The sequence below is a fragment of the Lissotriton helveticus genome, chromosome 4_1, assembly GCF_964261635.1.
Source record: "Lissotriton helveticus chromosome 4_1, aLisHel1.1, whole genome shotgun sequence".
NCBI classification, from domain to species: domain Eukaryota; kingdom Metazoa; phylum Chordata; class Amphibia; order Caudata; family Salamandridae; genus Lissotriton; species Lissotriton helveticus.
This window is the reverse complement of record NC_136063.1, coordinates 1,270,126,884-1,270,147,810: the sequence shown is the minus strand read 5'-3', so window position 1 is coordinate 1,270,147,810 and position 20,927 is coordinate 1,270,126,884. Positions and strand designations below refer to the sequence as shown.

The 20,927-nt window shown below is 45.1% G+C and overlaps 1 protein-coding gene across 2 annotated transcripts in view; it reads left to right on the top strand.

The window, feature by feature from the left end:
* ZNF407 (zinc finger protein 407) overlaps positions 1-20,242 on the top strand; it is a 1,826,025-nt gene extending 1,805,783 nt beyond the window's left edge. For both annotated transcript variants that reach the window (XM_078687829.1, XM_078687830.1), the window contains exon 10: positions 17,975-20,242. In XM_078687829.1, the coding sequence (XP_078543955.1) occupies positions 17,975-19,338 (1,364 nt within the window). In that variant the 3' untranslated portion in view covers positions 19,339-20,242. The remainder of the gene's footprint in view (positions 1-17,974) is intronic.
* Positions 20,243-20,927: the final 685 nt, after the last annotated feature.

Below are 20,927 nucleotides of genomic sequence, written 5' to 3'. Positions count from 1 at the left end.
TGTGTATGTTCTCTGTGTTAGAAGTGTTTGTCAAATTCCTTGACTGCTTGCCCGCTGGATGGTGAGAGGTGGAATTCGAAGAACTAGCCACACACAGTGCCTCTTTTTCAGCTCTCTACATTGTGCATTGCACCCTTAACAATCCTTCAAGCATCTTCTGCACAGGAAGGCCATTAAAGGTGGGGTCCACGCAAACTCTAACTTCAGCAAGCCTTTTGTGTTTATCTCCTTTGACACTCTCTCCCTTTATTCCCAAAAGATTTTTGTTTTTGAACAATGCCTAGCTTTACTTGCTTCTAAGTGTAAGTTACAGGTTTTAGCAGTGTTCAACATGTTTATTAAAAAGTATAAGACATATGATTGTTGACATAATTTCTGCAGGTTGCTATCATCTGCAAAATGTGAGAAGCTTACAATTTTTTGTCACTAGTCAAAGAATGTGGCATTGCTGGAACGGACATATCTCACTAGTGTTTGAATCCGTGTTAGAGCTTACAATCAAATCGCTGGTGCAATAAACCACTTTTCTATCTTACTACGAGTGGAACCTATGGCCAGTATGCCACAAACAATTTTTTGGACTTGGTGAATTTTCAAATTGAGCTTTCTCATTGGATTCAGAATCTTTGGCCCGCAGGATACAGGTTTATCTCTGCACTGTGATGCATAATAGTATAGTAAATGGACTTCCTGGCTATTTGTCTCAAGCATAGGAAGAATGCTGACATAAACCACGGCACACAGTCTTTTTGGGATTTGAAAAGTATCCAGGATGCATTGGGCATAGCATTGTACTAGGGATCCCACCTCCTGCCTCAATAAGCAGGAGATAGTTTTCTAATCCACACAAATGAGCTTTTCTAGGAGCCCTTTCTTCTGTACGGAACTGAAACCCTTCAGTAGAGTTGAAAACCAACTTTCTAGCAGGTAGAACTGAAGTCTCTAACCTTCTTGCAGGTGAAGCTGAAACCTAACCTTCTAGCAGGTGGAGCTGAAACCTAACCTTCTGGTAAGTGGAGCTGACATCTAACCTTATAGCAGGTGGAGCTGTAACCTAACGTTCTGGCAGGTAGAAAAAGGTCTACAAACCAGACAGTAGCATCCACTTTTACTGGGATAGTAAAACACTCGGTCTCAAAAACAGAATAAGGAAAAACACTACCAAAACTTGTCGGAAACCAGTGTAAGATTTTCAGATCTGTTGCCATTGCGGAGAGACACTGCAAAACTCATCTAAATCCCTACAGAGCCTCTGCAAAAAGATGATTTATTCTGCCTTGGCAATCATGCTGGTTTTTCTCAGTCATGATGAAGTATCAATTAAAGCCATACGGTGTCAGCTGTGCAACTTTTAGCTCTGCTAATTAACACATTTAGCACGTTCACAAGACTTTTATACAAGAAGCCTAGTTTCTGTTTTTAGCTGCCTCTCCCTCCCCCACAGTGCATTAAACATTCTTCCGCACTTGTGCAGGGTAAGGCCAGGTTAACCGGCCAGCAAGGGTTACTTTTTAACAAAATGTATAGGAAAATAGAAGCTTGAGAATGGCTTTCCTAATCGTTTCCGTCCACTTTGAACTCTGTGTATTGTTAAGGTGGTGCCTTGGAAGCCCTTTGGATGCAGTCTTTAGTTGATGCCCAGTTTAACAATAAATCTACACCATACACTGTAGTTGATTCGAGGCAAGATGTATTGCAAAGTGCTGGATGTGTCAAACTTGTCCGACAGCCGGAAGCAGCATGAAGTATCTGCAGAATCGATATGCACTAATTGACCCTTAACAAAATGCCCTTAAAAGTCTCCAGTTTCTTCCTACAGCTGTTTTTAAGTGTCAGCCCATACAGTTGCCCCTGTAAGTCATTTCAGAGTGTGTGGCAGCTTTGTCTGAGACTGATCGCTTACAGTAGGAGTACATTATGGTTAGCAGTTCTATTGCTGCTGAGTTAAAGGGACGACATAGATAGTGGTTTAGGAATCACAACCTCAGAATTTGACGAAGGTGTTGAGCAGGCCTTATACATAATCTTGATTCATTGCTGCCACTTTTTAAATCGTAACTCATTAAGGTGCTGACAATAACGTGTTTATATTGCCCTCCCACGCAATTATTGGCCACTTCTGTAGGTGAGAACCCATAATGATGGTAGAGGTAATTAACAGCCGATATTGCCCTGCGGGTAAGGGCAACAAGGCTATTAGCTCCCGTGCCCCTCCTCCCGAGCAGTAAATTAACTCTCCTTGAGACACATGGCTCTCCTGAACACTGGAGCTGTTTCATCAGAAGCCACTCATGCTTTCAGTCCATGTTAGCCCCTTCTCTTTTTTTCTTAAATTAGTGATGGAAGCCCAAATGCTGCAGAACAGTGGAAAACATAAACAGGCAGTTTCTTTATCTTTTTCATCTTTTCTGACGTTGCTAGGCCTTACATCTCCATTTGACGGGGAAGGTGGAGGGCCAGCATAGAGTGAATGCATGAGCGGCTCCTGGTGACTTGTGCTGCATTCAGAAGAGTGCTGCATCTTGAGCTGGGTGTGAGTTGGAGCTGCCAACCGGGACACGACACGCCAGAGTAGCAGGGAGCTGGCAGCCACAGAATGCTCCTGCTGTGGGGCTGTAGAGGTGGCTATAGCCCACAAATAGATCATTCTTGTTGCCTGGTAGCACTGAACTCTTTACTATGAGTGCTAATAGTAACAGGGAGTAATCGAGGGGCACTGAATGCTGTAGTTATATTATTTCACAGCTTAAGATGTGGAATAAGTTCACAAGTGTCGTTCTGGACTATCAATATATGAGCACTGTAGTTTTCTGGCAGACTCTGATAAAGTGTACAGTAACCCAGTTCAGTCCTGCCAAGCGTCATGCAACAGGTGTGACGCTCACGCATTTCAGTGCGGTGATCCACATCAACGCACTGAAATGCATTGTCACGCATTTTGTCACCTGCCAGGGCGCGCCACCAGCAGTCGATACTGCTGTCAACCACCGTGGTAGCATGGGGGCCGGGATTAATAATCCGACTGTGCTGGGCGCGGCGGTAGAGAGTGCCGTCATGTCCGGGAGGAAGCAGGAAGTAGGCAAAAGGGGCGGGGATTTGAATGCAGCAGCACAAGACACTCGAGTCAGGAAGGCGGCAAGTCAGTGTGAGGCGCGTGAAGAATGCGCGGCGACGGGACTAAGAGTAGCTACGCAGAGTCTCACACAATGTCATGGCCAGGCAGCGCGGCATGCATGAGGCCTCACCTGTGGCTGCACTGTAGCATGAATGGGCCGGCGCGCCGCATGTGCCGCGGGGAGACTGGCGCTGCAGACTTGCGCACACTGCTGCAGGGCTGGCATGATCATGATGTGCGGCGCGCCGTGCAACGAGAGGCTGCAGGTGCAGCACTAACAGCACTCAGAGTTCTGGCCCCCCGCCTACCGTGCGGCTCAGCGCCCACCGCCAGGTGTTACCCGTGGCTAGCAGAGAGTAGAGAAGTTGAAGAACTTCGAAGACAACACAGTAAGTACTAGTAGAACTTTACTATTAACGCTCGTCTGACGGTGTGAGGCAGCCTGCAGTGCTCAGACAGTGCTCTCGGCCATTCTGAGACTCTGCCAGTCTATGTGTGTAGTGTGTTATGCAGTAGTTACGTCGGCGGCTGGGCTAACTTGTCGTTGTTTAGTGTGACGGGTGTCTCTACTCTTAATGTCACACAGAGCTCAGCCTCAGCTGCACGCATGGCACTTACTGATTCACACATTTGTGACATTCTCGTCATACTCTCCAGATTTTTAGGCAGAAGCTGGCCAGGGCGCGTACTAGGGTTAGTGCCCTTCCATTTCTGGTGCTCTGCAGCATTTTCAAGAACTTCTTGGTGTCTCAAATGGTTGTAATTTCTGATATTTAGACGTTTCCCAAGTCTTCATTGCATGATTTTTGCCCGCGAGAAAGTGTCACTCATTGTTGTTGAAATGTCACTCATAATTTCGCAAAAATTACAAAAATATCACACATGGCAATCTGAAACCTTGGCAGCTATGCCAGTTGAGTGGTCGCTGTCATCTGTACAGTTGACTTTTCAACTACAGTGAGTAACAGCAGGCCCTGTCTTCCTGGATATTGCCCCAGGAAATTGGAGGAGAAGGGTCAAAGACTGGCTCTGTTGGTGTTGACGGTGTCCACATGTCAGCCAAATCCTGAGTTTTGAGTGTAGAAACTGTTTTCTGCCCAGACTAGAATTGGTAATCGTGATTAATGTAGCGGAGTGATTGTTGCATTGATTTGTATAATATTTTCTAGCTGTATTAAAATCTTATCACTTAATTGCTAGAGTTCCCTGGCACCATTGTGTCATAGTTTAACAAGTTGGGTGTTAATGATTGTAACTGATATTTCATATTTGCCTCAAATGTGTTAGAGGTAGCTTGTCCTGAAGAACATCCATGGGTGTTGTGGGATTTGGTATGAAACCTGAGACTGCGTAAGTTTCATCAAGCGTGTCCTGCTCTTTTGTACCTGCAACTACTACTTGAGGCAGTGATTTTTAATGTTCAAATGTAACGTGACCGTTCCAGATTCGTGATTTTCTAAAGAAAAATCCCGGGACGTTGCTATCCGTGTTAAACCGAGTGCGGAATAAAAAGAGAAGAACATGAACCTATTGATTGTATTTAATTGATGATCACATTCTGCATTGTAATAACTAATGTTACATGATTTTCGTGTGCTGAGGATTTACTGTGTATGTTTAGTTGTCTCAGGTCAGCAATTTTTGGGGAGATTTGTGGTTCTTCTCACCTTACAGCACCGAGACCAGAATAGGCTCTATATATCAATACCAGTGCTAATCTCCTGAGTAGCGCCAATTTCTGAAAAACAATACCACTGTCTGTGTAAGCCTGTTCAAGGTATATGGGTTGATAATGCTGGGCCAAGACTGCAAAAACAATGTGTGTGATTCACCTCTGCAGCATATGTGTGCTTGTATGAAAATGTTTAGAACAACATCCTAAACATCTTACATTTGTGATAGTGATGGAAGAACTTAACTAACTTCATTCATTTGATGAAGGTGATCTTGTGGCAGAGAGGCACGCGGGTTTCAGACCTTAAATGTTCCAGACATTAAAATGGTGTCAATCATGAAGATATTGTCATGTCTACAGTTTGAAATAATCAGCTGCTAATTGTTGAGAAGATCCTGAAACTCTGGAGGTTGTTCTTTTATTCAGGATATCTATGTTTTCTGTTATGATGACTTTATAAAGAATTACCCTAGTTTCCAAAGCTAGTTTTGTTGTGTTCTGAGAAATGATAGTGTTCCTGTCAAGCAGCCTGGGAAGAGGATACGCTTATCTATATCTGTGTTGTATTTCCCTGAAAGGAACTCTGAAGGCACCTCTTTTGCCCTCTCAGATTTAGGTTTAAAAGGCTAATGTATTTAGTGATACTGATGACAACACCAGTGTAGGTACAGAATTGGGCTGTGGCACCTTTTGGTGGTGGGTTGGATGATTTCTGACCCATAAAGTCGTGGACATTGTTTCACTTCGCAGAATGAGCAGAGTTATGACTTCTGCATCCCAGAAATGTTAGTGCATCAACTTGCAATACAATGAAAATGTAAAAGAAATTCATTGGAAGAGGTGACTATATATATATATATATATATATATATATATATATATATATATATATATATATATATATATATATATATATATATATATATATATATTCACTGAAAAAACCATAGGTTAGAGACCATATATAGTTAGCTGGACATTTTATTGACATAAAACCAATGAAATTCCATATATAGTTAGTTGCACTAACTATATATCGCGCACCCGCAATCCACTGCTGATGATGTCACATATTACATCATTCATGACATGGTCAGTGACATCACTGATGACATCTCAAATGACATCACTGATGACATCACTGATGACATCACTGATGACATCATCTAGTGTCTGTGTGTTTATGTAAAGTTTAAATATGTTTTACATATTGAAGAATGAGTGGATGTATGGAAGACTGAGTGTGTGTGTGTGGCTGGCTGGGTGTGTGACTCTGTGCATATCAATGTGTACTTGTATCAGTGATTGTATAAGAGAGTAAGTATGTGTTAGTATATGTGTGAAAAGTATGGTGTTCTGTGTTTACCTGTATAGATGAGGAAATCGAAGTGTGATTGATTCTTCACAGGACTGACTAGGTGCATGAGTGCATATGATAGTGTTGTAATAATGAGTGACTGTATGTATGAGTGATTGTATGGGTGAATCAGTGAATGTGTGTGTAGACGTAGGAATCAGTGAGTGCGTATGTAGTAACTGGTATTGGTGTGTCATGATGTCATCAGTGATGTCATTTGAGATGTCATCAGTGATATCATTTGAGATGTCATCAGTGATGTCATCAGTGATGTCACTGAAGTATGGTGTTCTGTGTTTAACTGTATAGATGAGGAAATGGAAGTGTGATTGATTCTTTACAGGACTGACTAGGTGTGTGAGTAACTCCATGGATGAGTGGCAGTGTGTGAGTGTCTGCATAGGTGTATGAGTGCATATGATAGTGTTGTAATAATGAGTGACTGTATGTATGAGTGATTGTATGAGTGAATGAGTGAATGTGTGTGTAGACGTAGGAATCAGTGAGTGCGTATGTAGTAACTGGTATTGGTGTGTCATGATGTCATCAGTGATGTCATTTGAGATGTCATCAGTGATGTCATCAGTGATGTCATTTGAGATGTCATCAGTGATGTCATCAGTGATGTCACTGACCATGTCATGAATGATGTAATATGTGACATCATCAGCAGTGGATTCCGGGTGCGCGATATATAGTTAGTGCAACTAACTATATATGGAATTTCATTGGTTTTATGTCAATAAAATGTCCAGCTAACTATATATGGTCTCTAACCTATGGTTTTTTCAGTGAATTTTCAAGGTTTTGTAAATGCAAATTCCTAACTATATATGGTCTATAACCTATGGTTTTTTCAGTGAATTTCATTGGTTTTTTTAAAAGCTAATATCTATAGCTGTAAAATATATTCTTTATTACGTGACGTATCACGTAGCCACGTGAGACGCCTCATGACGCGTCGCATAACCGTGACGTATCGGCTCTGCAGCGCAAACAAAACCCGTAACGTAAGCGTGCCGGAGCACGCTTACAGATATATATATTTTTTTAACCTTAATTAGGCAAAATCCACACGTGCACATATCTTGAGGCCTTGCAAAGGCACATCAAACAAACAGTCCCTACAATTTTGCCAAGTTTGCTGGAAATCTATTCCCTTAATTTTTTTTTTACTGTTTCTCTTGGTTTTCCCCTTGTTACGCTTACCGGGACGCTACCCGGTACGCGAACCGGACGCTCCAAAAACACAAGATGGCGGACTCCCGTTACGCTGCCGGTTAGCTGCCCGGTTCGCGTACCGGGAAGCGCCTCTACCGCGAAAAATCGCGGGGGACTTTAATATCCCCCTCATCAATCCTAGGGGGTCAGGAGGGGTTTACCTTGCCCCCTTTCCTTCAATTCCCCCTTCTTTTTTCACCACATCTTGTCTCTCGAACCTACCGAGAGACAAGATGGCGGCCGCTCCGGACTGTTTACAATGTTGACAGCTACGCTGCCGGTTAGCTGCCCGGTTCGCGTACCGTGACGCGCCTCTACGGCGTAAAATCGCAAAAAAAATATTTTTTTATTTTTTGCCCCGCGGGGCACTTTAATATCCCCCTCATCAATCCTAGGGGGTCAGGAGTGGTCTACCTTGCCCCCTTTCCTTCATTTCCCCCTTCGTTTTTCACCACATCTTGTCTCTCGATCATACCGAGAGACAAGATGGCGGCCGCTCCGGACTGTTTAGAATGTTGACAGGCACCGGAGAGCCAATCAGCTTTGCTTCGCGAAGTTCCGTTACGCATAAGGTACGCGAACTGGGGCGCTAACCGGAGCACTGTCACAGATATATATATTTTTTTAAACGTTAATTTCTCAAAATCCACTGGAGCACATATATTGAGACATAGCAAAGGCACGTCGGGCAAACCATATCTACAATTTTGCCAAGTTTCATGTAAATCTATTCAGCCGTTCGAGCTAAAAGTGAGTCCAACCGCCCTATGGAAAAATGAATGGGAAAAACGCGTTTTGGGACCCCCCTTTTTTCTCGGCCCCCCCTTGACGAAACCCCCCAAATTTTTAGGGGCTGCTCAGAAACAAAATGTGCAATTTTCCAGAAAATTTCAGCCAATTCCGTCCACAAACGCCAAAGTTATTAGACATAGAATTTTCAGAAATCCCATAGAGAAAAAATCCTAACTATATATACCCACTGGCTATCGCCAGTAGGTAATATACATATATAAACATATATAATCTGCATATCTATATAAATATAAATGCATGCATACATATACATATATGCATACATATGCATGTTATTTACATGAAAGTTTTAAAAACACTAATAAAAGCAAAGCTAAAAAGCCACCTCATTACAAACAGAATGGCTTTAACTTAAACGAGGGCGAGATCTATTGCATTTTCAATGCTTGTTTACTTTGGTTCTATCAAGAAGGCATTCAGATGTGTCACACATTTGCCATAAATTCTGAATGTTAGCACTCTAGTTGCTCATTAGATCACTGTAGTAAAGCTAGTGCTCACCAGGGAAGTCTGCTGCTAATCATGGTTTGCAGCCATTTTCCCGCATTTTTTATCCCGCAGACTTTCAGTCCGCATACCATTATCCCGCAAGGTCATTGACCTCGCGTACCATTATCCCGCATTTTTTCAAAACGCATGTGCATTTATCGCGCATGCCTTTACAAAGAATTACGTTTTAAAGGCATGTATGTAAATGCATTTGCGTTGTGAAAACCACGATGACGAGAGAGGTAAGTGGGTTTGTGTTAATTTTTTCGTGGGTTAGTGATTGTGTAGTGTAGTGTAGTGTTGTGTAGTGTTGTGTTAGTGTAGTGTAGAGTTGTGGTGGTTGTTTAGTGTAGGGTCATGCTGGGGGTAGTGTTTTAGGGTTTAGGGTTGTGTTGTAGTGTTTGCGTAGTGTAGGGTCATGCTGGGGGTAGTGTTTTAGGGTTTAGGGTAGTGTTGTAGTGTTTGCGTAGTGTAGGGTCATGCTGGGGGTAGTGTTTTAGGGTTTAGGGTTGTGTTGTAGTGTTTGCGTAGTGTAGGGTCATGCTGGGGCTAGTGTTTTAGGGTTTAGGGTAGTGTTGTAGTGTTTGCGTAGTGTAGGGTCATGCTGGGCGTAGTGTTTTAGGGTTTAGGATAGTGTTGTAGTGTTTGCGTAGTGTAGGGTCATGCTGGGGGTAGTGTTTTAGGGTTTTGGGTAGTGTTGTAGTGTTTGCGTAGTGTAGGGTCATGCTGGGGAGTAGTATTTTAGGGTTTAGGGTAGTGTTGTAGTGTTTGCGTAGTGTAGGGTCATGCTGGGGGTAGTGTTTTAGGGATTTGGGTTGTGTTGTAGTGTTTGCGTAGTGTAGGGTCATGCTGGGGGTAGTGTTTTAGGGTTTTGGGTAGTGTTGTAGTGTTTGCGTAGTGTAGGGGCATGCTGGGGTGTAGTGTTTTAGGGTTTTGGGTAGTGTTGTAGTGTTTGCGTAGTGTAGGGTCATGCTGGGGTGTAGTGTTTTAGGGTTTTGGGTAGTGTTGTAGTGTTTGCGTAGTGTAGGGTCATGCTGGGGGTAGTGTTTTAGGGTTTTGGGTAGTGTTGTAGTGTTTGCGTAGTGTAGGGTCATGCTGGGGGGTAGTGTTTTAGGGTTTTGGGTAGTGTTGTAGTGTTTGCGTAGTGTAGGGTCATGCTGGGGGTAGTGTTTTAGGGTTTTGGGTAGTGTTGTAGTGTTTGCGTAGTGTAGGGTCATGCTGGGGGTAGTGTTTTAGGGTTTTGGGTAGTGTTGTAGTGTTTGCGTAGTGTAGGGTCATGCTGGGGGTAGTGTTTTAGGGTTTTGGGTAGTGTTGTAGTGTTTGCGTAGTGTAGGGTCATGCTGGGGGTAGTGTTTTAGGGTTTAGGGTAGTGTTGTAGTGTTTGCGTAGTGTAGGGTCATGCTGGGGGTAGTGTTTTAGGGTTTAGGGTAGTGTTGTAGTGTTTGCGTAGTGTAGGGTCATGCTGGGGGTAGTGTTTTAGGGTTTAGGGTAGTGTTGTAGTGTTTGCGTAGTGTAGGGTCATGCTGGGGTGTAGTGTTTTAGGGTTTTGGGTAGTGTTGTAGTGTTTGCGTAGTGTAGGGTCATGCTGGGGGTAGTGTTTTAGGGTTTAGGGTAGTGTTGTGGTGTTTGCGTAGTGTAGGGTCATGCTGGGGGTAGTGTTTTAGGGTTTTGGGTAGTGTTGTAGTGTTTGCGTAGTGTAGGGTCATGCTGGGGTGTAGTGTTTTAGGGTTTTGGGTAGTGTTGTAGTGTTTGCGTAGTGTAGGGTCATGCTGGGGGTAGTGTTTTAGGGTTTTGGGTAGTGTTGTAGTGTTTGCGTAGTGTAGGGTCATGCTGGGGTGTAGTGTTTTAGGGTTTTGGGTAGTGTTGTAGTGTTTGCGTAGTGTAGGGTCATGCTGGGGGTAGTGTTTTAGGGTTTTGGGTAGTGTTGTAGTGTTTGCGTAGTGTAGGGTCATGCTGGGGGTAGTGTTTTAGGGTTTAGGGTTGTGTTGTAGTGTTTGCGTAGTGTAGGGTCATGCTGCGGGTAGTGTTTTAGGGTTTAGGGTAGTGTTGTAGTGTTTGCGTAGTGTAGGGTCATGCTGGGGTGTACTGTTTTAGGGTTTTGGGTAGTGTTGTAGTGTTTGCGTAGTGTAGGGTCATGCTGGGGGTAGTGTTTTAGGGTTTAGGGTAGTGTTGTAGTGTTTGTGTAGTGTAGGGTCATGCTGGGGGTAGTGTTTTAGGGTTTAGGGTAGTGTTGTACTGTTTGTGTAGTGTAGGGTCATGCTGGGGGTAGTGTTTTAGGGTTTAGGGTAGTTTAGTTGTTTAGTGTATGCTAAAGGCATATTCGTTCTAAAAGTTTTCGTTATTTTAATTTGCGGCCTAATAGTACATGCAGGATTTTTTTTGCGGACTGATGGTATGCGGGATTTCGTCATATATTCGCTAATCATACTTTCTATGGCAAAATTAACCCCCTCATTTTGTTCCTTTTTAAATTAAATGTTTTAAGAGTTACCACTTTATTCCAATCAAGATGGCTTCAGGTGTGCCATACCTTTGTAATAAGTAGGACTGTTAGCACTCTAGTTGTTCTTTAGAACACTCTGGGACATTCTGTCATTGGGCTATAGTTGGGCTACATCTGGCTGATATTTGGGCTACATTTGTTTTTTTTTGTCTCTGGTGGCCATCTTTGGGCTACATTGGGCTACATTTGGGCTCCAACATATATATAGCCCAATGTAGCCCAATATATATTTTTCAAAGTTAATTTTCGTAAAAACCACTGGAGCCTATATCTTGAGACATAGCAAAGGCACATCGGGCTACCAGTCCCTACAATTTTGCCAAGTTTGGTGTAAATCCATTCAGCCGTTCAGGCTAAAAGTGAGGCCAACCGCCCTATGGAAAATTGCATGGGAAAAACACGTTTTGGGACCCCCCTTTTTTCTCGGCCCCCCCTTGACGAAACCCCCCCAAATTTTCAGGGGCTGCTCAGAAACAAAATGTTCCATTTTCCTGAAAATTTCAGCCAATTCTGTCCTCAAACGCCAAAGTTATTCGACATAGAATTTTCAAAAATCCCATAGGAAAAAAATCCTAACTATATATACCTACTGGCTATCGCCAGTAGGTAATATATATATATATATCATATATATATATGTAAATGAGTATAGTGGGTTTTGGTTGATATGATTGAGATTGGGTCACAATACAGAATGTGTAGTAGTGGTGCAGTGTGTTATTAAGTAAATGATCTGAAAGAAACAATTAGTTATACATTTCTTACCTTAGAATTACCCCCAGGCGTCAGACTGGATCTGGAAAAATTTTCGTCAGCAGTACCCCTGCGCGTCGGTAGGTGGCGTTGGTTGACTCCGTCTTCGGCGTTGTGATCGCCGGGATGACGTTGCGGTAGCTACCCTCGCGAGCTGACGTCAGTTCTTTCTTTCTCTGCGCCAGCAAGCGCAGATCCGGAGAGAGCAGTACTCCCAGTCACTTTTTGACTGACTTTTTTGCAACTTTTGTCAACTTCGTTTTTGAGTCTCACATCACCTCCTGGTGCACGAGGGATGCCCTACTTCAAGGCATACGATTGCTGTACCCGACTGATGTCGGTGATGGATCCGCACCCCGTGTGCCTCTACTGCCTGGAGTGCGACCACGACCCCAAGTCGTACTCCGTCTGCCGAACCATGGCCCGAAGTCTTTGCAGGTGTGGTCCAGAAAGCTCCTTGAGACCCGGCAGTCAACTCTGCGTCGCTCAATGTCCCGGTCGCTTGGGAGGTCAAGGGACCGTTCGCGGAGTCATCACCATCACTCCTCTTCTAAGTCTTCGCACTCAGGGTCAGGTAAGTCAAAGCACAGAAAGAAGTTGAAGAAGCATTGTCAGCCTTCAACTTCCCCTCATCTGTCAGCCGACGCTACGTAGGGTGCGGTTACTCCGCGAGCGGAGCCTTCAGGGTTGACTCTGGCCTTCCCTCCCTTACGGGAATGGGAGCGACCCCTGCCCAGCTTTGTCAATTTTACTAAGCGATGCATGCCATCTTTTGGCAGCCCAACTTCGCCATCGCGCCTTTGGGCCCTGCGGACTCAGCTGGGGACCCTATGCCTTCGATGCCGGCGGCTTCAGCCTTACACCGCAGGGACCCCTTGGGTCCAGGCCTGTCCCTGTGTTTAACCCTGGCCATTTTCAGCTATAATGGCTGCCAGGGGAGGGTGAGGAAGACTGGGAGGGTTCTGGAGACCCTTTCACCGACCAGTTGGATTATGATCCGGACTGGAGAGAGGAACTGGGGGAGGCCAGTAGTCTGAATACCTTCCAGACATAGGCATGTTGTCTCCTCCTACCGTGGCTATGGAGGAGGGAGTGTCATACGCAGTGGTGTTGCGTAGGGCAGCGAGGCTCTCTACCTCGAGCTTCCTAGGTAGCAGTCAGGACTAACCTCCTGACAGAAGTGCTTCAGCCAGCAGCCCCTGCTGCTGTTCAATGAAGCCCTAACAGACCTAATTTTGGGCATCTGATCCAGGCCCAACACAGGGGCTCCTGTGGATAGGATGATTGCCCGACGCCACCACCCAGCCCCGGGTGACCCTATTTTCCTCTCCCAACACCCCACCGCTGAGAGTTTGGTGTTCCAAGCCTTTACATTGAAAGGCGCCTTCCCTACCGCTCCACCAGATAGGAAATCCAAAAAGCTGGATCAACATGGGAAGATGTTTTCTTCCTCCAGCTTGGGACTGCGGTCGGTAAACACTGCATGTCTGTTGGGCCGTTATTCCTACTCTGTGTGGGATACGGTGGCGTAAGTACTGCCTCGGTGCCAGGAGGAGGCCCAGGCCGTGCTCTCCCATGCATTTGCAGAGGGTAGAGACACAGCGAAGTTACCATCCGCTGTGGGCTGGATACTGCTGACGCACTTGGCAGGACGATTTCCATGTCAGTAGCCCTTCGACGCAACGCCTGGTTGCGTTCAACTGTTTTTTCCGGGGATGTCCAATCCACACTTTTATGGCTGTCGCCTTTCGCCCCTTTCGTGGCTACTGAAGGGGTGCCCCCCACGTCCCGCCCAGAGCCTCAGGCCGGTGCAGGCTTATCAGCCCTAGCGTGGCCGGGGACGTGGGAACCACCGGCGTGGTTCTGGGGCCAGCAGGCAGGCCAGTCCACCACAGCCCCCTCTGCATCAGCCTCCAAACCCTCCTGGTTCGATCTTCCAGGGCCACCAAACGCCAGTGGGCGACAGGATCCGCCATCACCTCCCCCACTGGCACACCATCACGTCAGACAGGTGGGTTTTGCAGATAGTCCGAAGGGGCTACTCCCTCCCCTTCGAGACTACCCCTCCCTCCATGCCACCTCAGTACAATCCCATGTCGGAGGATCACCTGGGCCTTCTCCAACAGGAAGTTTTGGCACTCTTGGCCAAGGAGGCCATCAGGTGTGTTCCTGCCCCAGAAGTAGGTCGTGGTTGCTATTCTCACTACGTTCTGGTGCCCAAGAAGGACAAAGGCCTGCATCCTATGTTGGATCTCAGGAACATCAACCGCTTCCTCCGGAAGGAGAAGTTCAAAATGTTGACGCTCACTCAGGTCTGCCCTCGACTCTGGAGACTGGATGGTAGCGTTGGACTTGCAGGACGCTTATTTTCACATCCTCGTCCTGCCGGCCCACCGGCATTACCTGTGGTTCACGGTAGGGCACGAGCACTTTCAGTGTACCGTGCTCCCCTTTGACTTACCAGTGCCCCTCATGTGTTCACGAAAGTTATGCCGGTGGTTGCAGCTAATCTGCGCAGATCAGGGATTCCTGTCTTCCCCTATCTCGACGACTGTCTGTTGAAGGCAGGCTCGCCCCAGGCTGTCGTCTCCCATCTCCAGACTACGGTCGACCTCCTGCATTCACTGCGGGAGATTCTCCATCAACATGCTGAAGTCACACCTGACCCCCTCTCATAAGGAGTGGAGTTGTGATCTTCTATACGCCTATATCACTTCTGCCCATAGTGCTGAAGAAGATCAAGCACGACCGGGCCCAAGTAATTCTTGTGGCTCCGGATTGTGCACGAAGAGTCTGGTATCCCGAACTGCTCAACATTGCCATCGATCCTCCAATCCGACTGCCTCTTCGGGAGGATCTTCTGTCGCAGCAGCAGGGGATGGTCCTCCACCCGAACCTGTCCAGCCTCCACCTCCATGCGTGGAGATAGAGCGGCTGCAGTTGACGTCATTTGACTTGCCTCCCGAAGTCTGTGATGTAATCTTGGCAGCCAGGTGTCCCTCCACTAAGACGGTATACGCCTGCAGATGGAATATATTTGTGGCATGGTGCTCGGGAAAGGCTGTGGATCCCCTTTCTGAACCTCTTTCTGAGGTTCTCTTGTTCCTCCTGTCTTCTGCCCAGCTGGGCTCTGCTCTTGGCACTCTTAGGGCTACCTCTCGGCCATTTCAACCTTCCTAAGGCTTCCAGATCAGCCTTCTCTTTTCAAGTCCCCTGTTGTAAATAGATTTCTTAAGGGCATTACTCATCTTTTTCCTCCTGTTCCCTTCATAATGCCTCAGTGGGACTTGAACTTGGTTCTTACTTATCTGATGTGCGCTCCCTTTGAGCCGGTACATAACTGTCCTCTCAGACTCCTCACTTTGAAAACTTTTCTGGTGGCCATCACCTCTGCACGCAGGGTGAGTGAGCTACAAGCTGTCTTCCAAGCCGCCCTTTCTGGCTGTTCATCCGGACAAGGTCGTCTTCAGAACTCGACCTTTCTTTAATGCAAAGGTGGTCACTTCTTTTCATATTGGCCAAACCATCACTTTGCCCACCTTCTTTCCGCCTCCGCATTCTTCAAAAGAGGAAGAGAGGCTCCACCGTCTGTATCCAAAACGTGTGCTCTCCTTCTACTTGGATCGCACCAAATAATTCTGGGTGGATGGCCAGCTCTGTGTTGGTTACGCGGGCGCTAAGAAAGGTCGGGCCGTGCACAAAGGTACCATCTCCAGGTGGGTCGTTCTGTGCATCAAGGCCTGCTATTCTTTGGCAAAGAAGGAGCCACCAGTGGGGCTGCCCGCCCATTCTACCAGGGCGACAGCAGCTACCACTGCTTTGGGAAGGGGAATCCCCCTAAATTACATCTGTCAGGCAGCTACGTGGTCATCGCTGCACACGTTCATCAAGCACTACTGCCTGGACAGCCAAGTCTGGAGAGGCAGCTTCTTTGGCCGTTCTTTTCTCCAGGACTTTCTGGTGTGAGCTTAGTTCGCAGACCCACCTCCGGGGTTGGTATTGCTAGGGTATCTATTCTAAGGTACGGAATCTATAACTAACTGTTTCTTTCAGATGAACAAGTAACTTACCTTCGGTAACAATGTATCTGTAAGAAACATAGGTTAGTTAAATATTCCGTATCGCCCCACCCATCCTCCCCATTCTGCGAACTGACTTCTAGGGTTAAGGACTTCCCTTCAGGGCCCTTGTTTTGTGCACCAGTGGTCAGTGTCTTGCATGGCTCTGCGCTTCTGCCGTGGAAAGTCGTGTACAGAATTGACGTCACCACACGAGGGCGGCGACTCTGTAGCTACCGCAACATCATCCCGTCGACCACGACGACGGACGCGGAGCCGACCGACGCCACCTACCGACGCGCATGGGTACTGCTGACGAAAAACTTTCCAGATCCAGTCTGACGCCTGGGGGTACTTCTAAGGAAAGGAATCTATAGCTAACCTATGTTTCTTACAGATATATCATTACCGAAGGTAAGTAACTTGTTCATTAAAGCAATGGTCTGATAGATTAGTTGGGAAGGAGATCAAAGAGAGACTGTGATGATAGAAAGTAAGCAATTTTTATGTATTGTTCTTACTGAAAACTTCTATTGTGAATACCGGATTCGAAATCTGGTTATTCTTTGCCATGACTTAGCAACAGTAGAAGACTTTGTTCTCTGGAGGTTTTTGCTGCAACTTCTTTGGGCGCTCCAGATGGAGGGTCGCTCTGTATATGCACAATGCCCCTTCTCCGTTCCACATGGACTGATGCTTATGTTACTTTTTAAAGTATTTATCAATTTGTAACTTTTTACGTATGAGCTGAACTGCTCTATTCATCTAGAGGACTTTGCTATGCAGCGTTTGCCCAGCCCATATTTTAATATTTTATGTTAGAGGTATATTGTATATTGTACTTTTATGGTCGTATGACCGAAATAAAGTCTGATAAAATCTAAAGTCTAGCAACAGTAGGAAACACATGTTGAGAATCTGTGAATGCAGTGATTGGTCTCTGCTCCGTAGGAGACCAGGGAACACATCTACAGGAGGAGAGAGGCAGAGAAGGCACAGATGGTAGTGGGGATGGATGGCAGGAGGCCAGGTATTTTTCTTTTTTACATTTGGGACAGGGAGTAGAGGCCATATTGTTATATATGCCTCCCCAATTTATGTGCCATGTGTAGCAGTTCAAAGCAGGGCCAGATCGATTTTGCAGGCATATATAACATAAAGTTATAGTTGGCAAACGTGGATCAGGGAAGTGTTTTCCACGTCGGGGTTCTAAGTGGCATCATAGTTGTCTATTTGATGTTAGTCAGAACCCCTTTGTGAAAAAAAACATGTTTATAATTCACTGTAAACTGTCTATAGTTCTGTGTGTAGGCCAAGGGATTGTGAAAGGATAGATGAGGATTGTAGCAGACTGGGAGTGGAAATGATCTATTATAGCAACAGCCAATGCCAATTAGCTTATTTGTTAATTGTTATTGTGAAGGCCCAAAGGTGCAGCCACTCTTAACCATGATGTCTTTGCTCTAACCTGTGTCTTAATATTAACCCAGCTCGGGAATGCTCTGCCATTACATTGTACCAGTTAGGGAAATAAAATCATTAGTCCCACACATGTTGTTTTTGCACCCATTACAAATAGATAAAATACAAATTAATGAAGTGCTGCTTCACTGTCACATTGAATGATTTTGCAGATAAGGTGATAAAATATCTGTGGCTCTGCAGATGCTAGGAAAACGTGCAGATTAGATCAACCTGACTGTCTTTGTCATTGATATAAAGTTTTTAGAATCTTTGAAAACAACAGTTCAACAAACTTTGGCAATTGTAAAACAGGTATGGCAATCCAGTTTTGAGTTTGACTCAAATTCAAACAGATGATTTCAAATTTGACTGCAAAGAAATATCTTTATTGTTTTACTACTTTTCTGCAAAAATAAAATGTAACTGGTTTGATAAGAAGGATGTCCCATTGTTCGTTCGATAAACTATTTGGAAGATCAAACACGTTTACAAGTCACATTACAGACTTTTTTCTGTTTTTCTTTAGGTATCGTCTCAAAGTCTTACGAATGTCGCCTTAAGGGCCAAGGTGCAACCTTTGTGGAGACTATCAGCACTTTTGCTACCACAGAAGAGGGCTGCCCAATTAAAGAAGAACCCATTACAAGTGAACTTGAAGAATCCCAATCGCCTGAACAAGTGCAGCAAGTTATCATTTTTCAAGGGTTTTCTGAGGAGTATGGTGGTGATTTTGCCATTGATGCCTCTGTCGAGGAAACTGCGGCTGCTACACTTCAAACTTTAGCGATGGCCGGTCAAGTGGCGAGTGTCGTCCATATTACAGAGGATGGTCAAGTCATAACGAGTCAGAATGCTTCACACGTGGGTGGTGTGATTCCGGGACAGATCATCAGTGAGCATCTGCAAGATGGGAGCACCCAAGTGGTAGTAGTTGAAGGCCCAGTAGGAGAAGCAGATGTTAATGAGTCTATTGCGTTTGAGACAGTTAGGAATTCCAGCAGCACTGTAGTCCAACAAGTCATGACCCAGGGCGTTTTAGAGGAGTCTGAGACTGCATTACAAACCTCGGACTCCTCTTCTGCGCTGGACGCCTTGCTTTGTGCTGTAACTGAGTTGGGGGAGGTGGAAGACAACAAAGGGCACCAGCTCAGAACAGAGTCTAATCAGGAAGATGGCTTGGGAGACCAAAATGCCCCTGGCATTTCTAATGAAATAGAGACACATGAAATGGAAGTCTTCCATGATGTTCAAGAGCGTCCGATTATTGTGGAATCAGCGATCACTCACCCAGCCACCATCTTTACATCTCAGGAATCTGCTCAGGCTGCCTTCAGGAAAATGGTCCAGGGAGTGCTTGAGTTTGCAGTTTGTGATTCAGTTGCAGCAGACCAGCTGATGAAGGAAGGAGTAACTCAAGTTATTTTGAACAATGAAGGAACTGTGCATATGCTGTCTAGAGAAGGCTCCCGTATAATGATGCGAGACACAAGTGGTCGCGCTCTCCAACTTGGGAGTCAGCACATGAACCTGGTTGAATCTGATGGGGAAATTTCACAGATCATAGTCACAGAAGAGATAGCCCAAGCTATGGTTCAGGGGTCCAATGGAAGCTTCCCTGAAGGCACAACACATTATTTTGTAACCGAACTACCACAAGAAGATGTACAGGATGAGGCTGGCATATATTCACATACAGTGATAGAGACAGCAGAGTCTCAAGAGATTCTGCAAGCTGGCACTGTTGTGGATAGTCACAATTTATCTGAAGAGGGGATAGATCAACAGGTAACAAATGTGGTTGTCTATACAGAGGTTAACTCCCAAACAGCGAATGCAGATAGCCAGGACGAACAGCGAGAGACTCAAGTGGGTGACTCAAAGCAGGCCTGAACATTGACTGCCTCTGGTGGACAAAGGCCCCTGAAATGGCTTTGTAAATGCTGCAAAAGACTGTTCAGACTTATCTTAGTTCCAAAAGTACCCCCTTTCTGTGACTGAAAAAGCCTACTGCGGGGAAACCGGTCTGCCAAACTACATGCTGTTCTCATGATTACTCAAAGCAAAAGGTTCCCCCAACAGATTCCACCCTAAAGAGACAAAACTTGAATTATTGTTAGAAGGTGGCCCTGATTTTGCTACCTACTACCTGTCAGTGTTTTATACAATTGAAAGTAAAACACGAAATTGTAATTTGTTTAACGAATTCTGCCACTGCAGATGGGTGTACTTTCACTCTGATGTTTAGGTTGTGATCTAAAGTTGTGAACCAGTTTTCTGCAGGAGAAGTAAAATAGAGTCCACAGTGCATTGTCGCTTTTCCTATTCTGCGACATCGAGCTGCTCTTAAGGTTGCTTCATGGAGAAACCCTGGATTTGAGGGAAGTAGTCTTTAAACATTGACAGCTAAAACATGCCAGCCTTCAATTCCACGTCGTTTATGGGACAGACCTGTATTGGAAGACCTAGAACCCATCGCCTTCAGATGGATTCCAGGGCCAAGCGCCTGTACATTATACATGTCAAAATGTATAACTCAGTTTATTACACAAGTGCTTTGTATGAAAATATTTATTATGTTTCTTGGTTTCCTCTAAAGTTGTTAAAAGCTACACACAACCTACCACCAGATCTTCTACTATGACCTGTAACAATAAACTGGCCGTGATTGTAAAAAAAACAAACGAAAAAACTTTTGTCTTCTAATGCACTTGCTGTTGTTTCAGAAATTTGGAGAAGACATGTTCTTTACTTTTTTTTTGTTTTCTTAACAATAAAAATCTCTGAGTTCAAAAAAGGGTTCCAATGTCTGACGTTGTTGGTGAAACTACTGCTGCCTCAAACAAACACAACGTTGAAGCTACTTTCTATCAGCTTTTCTCTTTGCCTGTCAGCTCTCCTCTCTAGTTATATTTAAATGAATCAGCGATAATATGTGATCTTGGCACAAAGTGAGTTTCATGTTGTATTAATACTCATATGAAGAAACGTGCACTGCACATTAATCTAGCTGAACTAGGCGCTGAAAGCAGCCCTGGAATATTTCGAGTATCAACCACACAACACCAAGCGAGCTTAATAAGTAGGGGGTTAGAAGGTGTTCTCCTCCGAGATATAAAAAAACATCTTGTCAGACAATTCTTTTTGCAACGTAGTTCACCAAATACGTTGTGACTTTCATTAGAGTATTGATAGGCCATACCACATACAACAGTACTGCAAGGTTTCCAATAAAAAAACTGAGAAATTCTTTTCGAGAGGTTAGAGGTCAATCAGAAGTTACAATACCCCATCTGTGACACTGGGAGGATGTCCTCTCATGTGTCTTGGGGCCTCCATACTGCGGACCCCCAAACTGATGACCAAATACCTGTTTTGCCACCCATGTTTTGTGCAATGGGAAGGATGAAAGACGGCAGCTCTCACCAAATTTGAGGCACATCTTTTATTGGAGTCAAGTTCCACCCACCCAGTGCTATTAC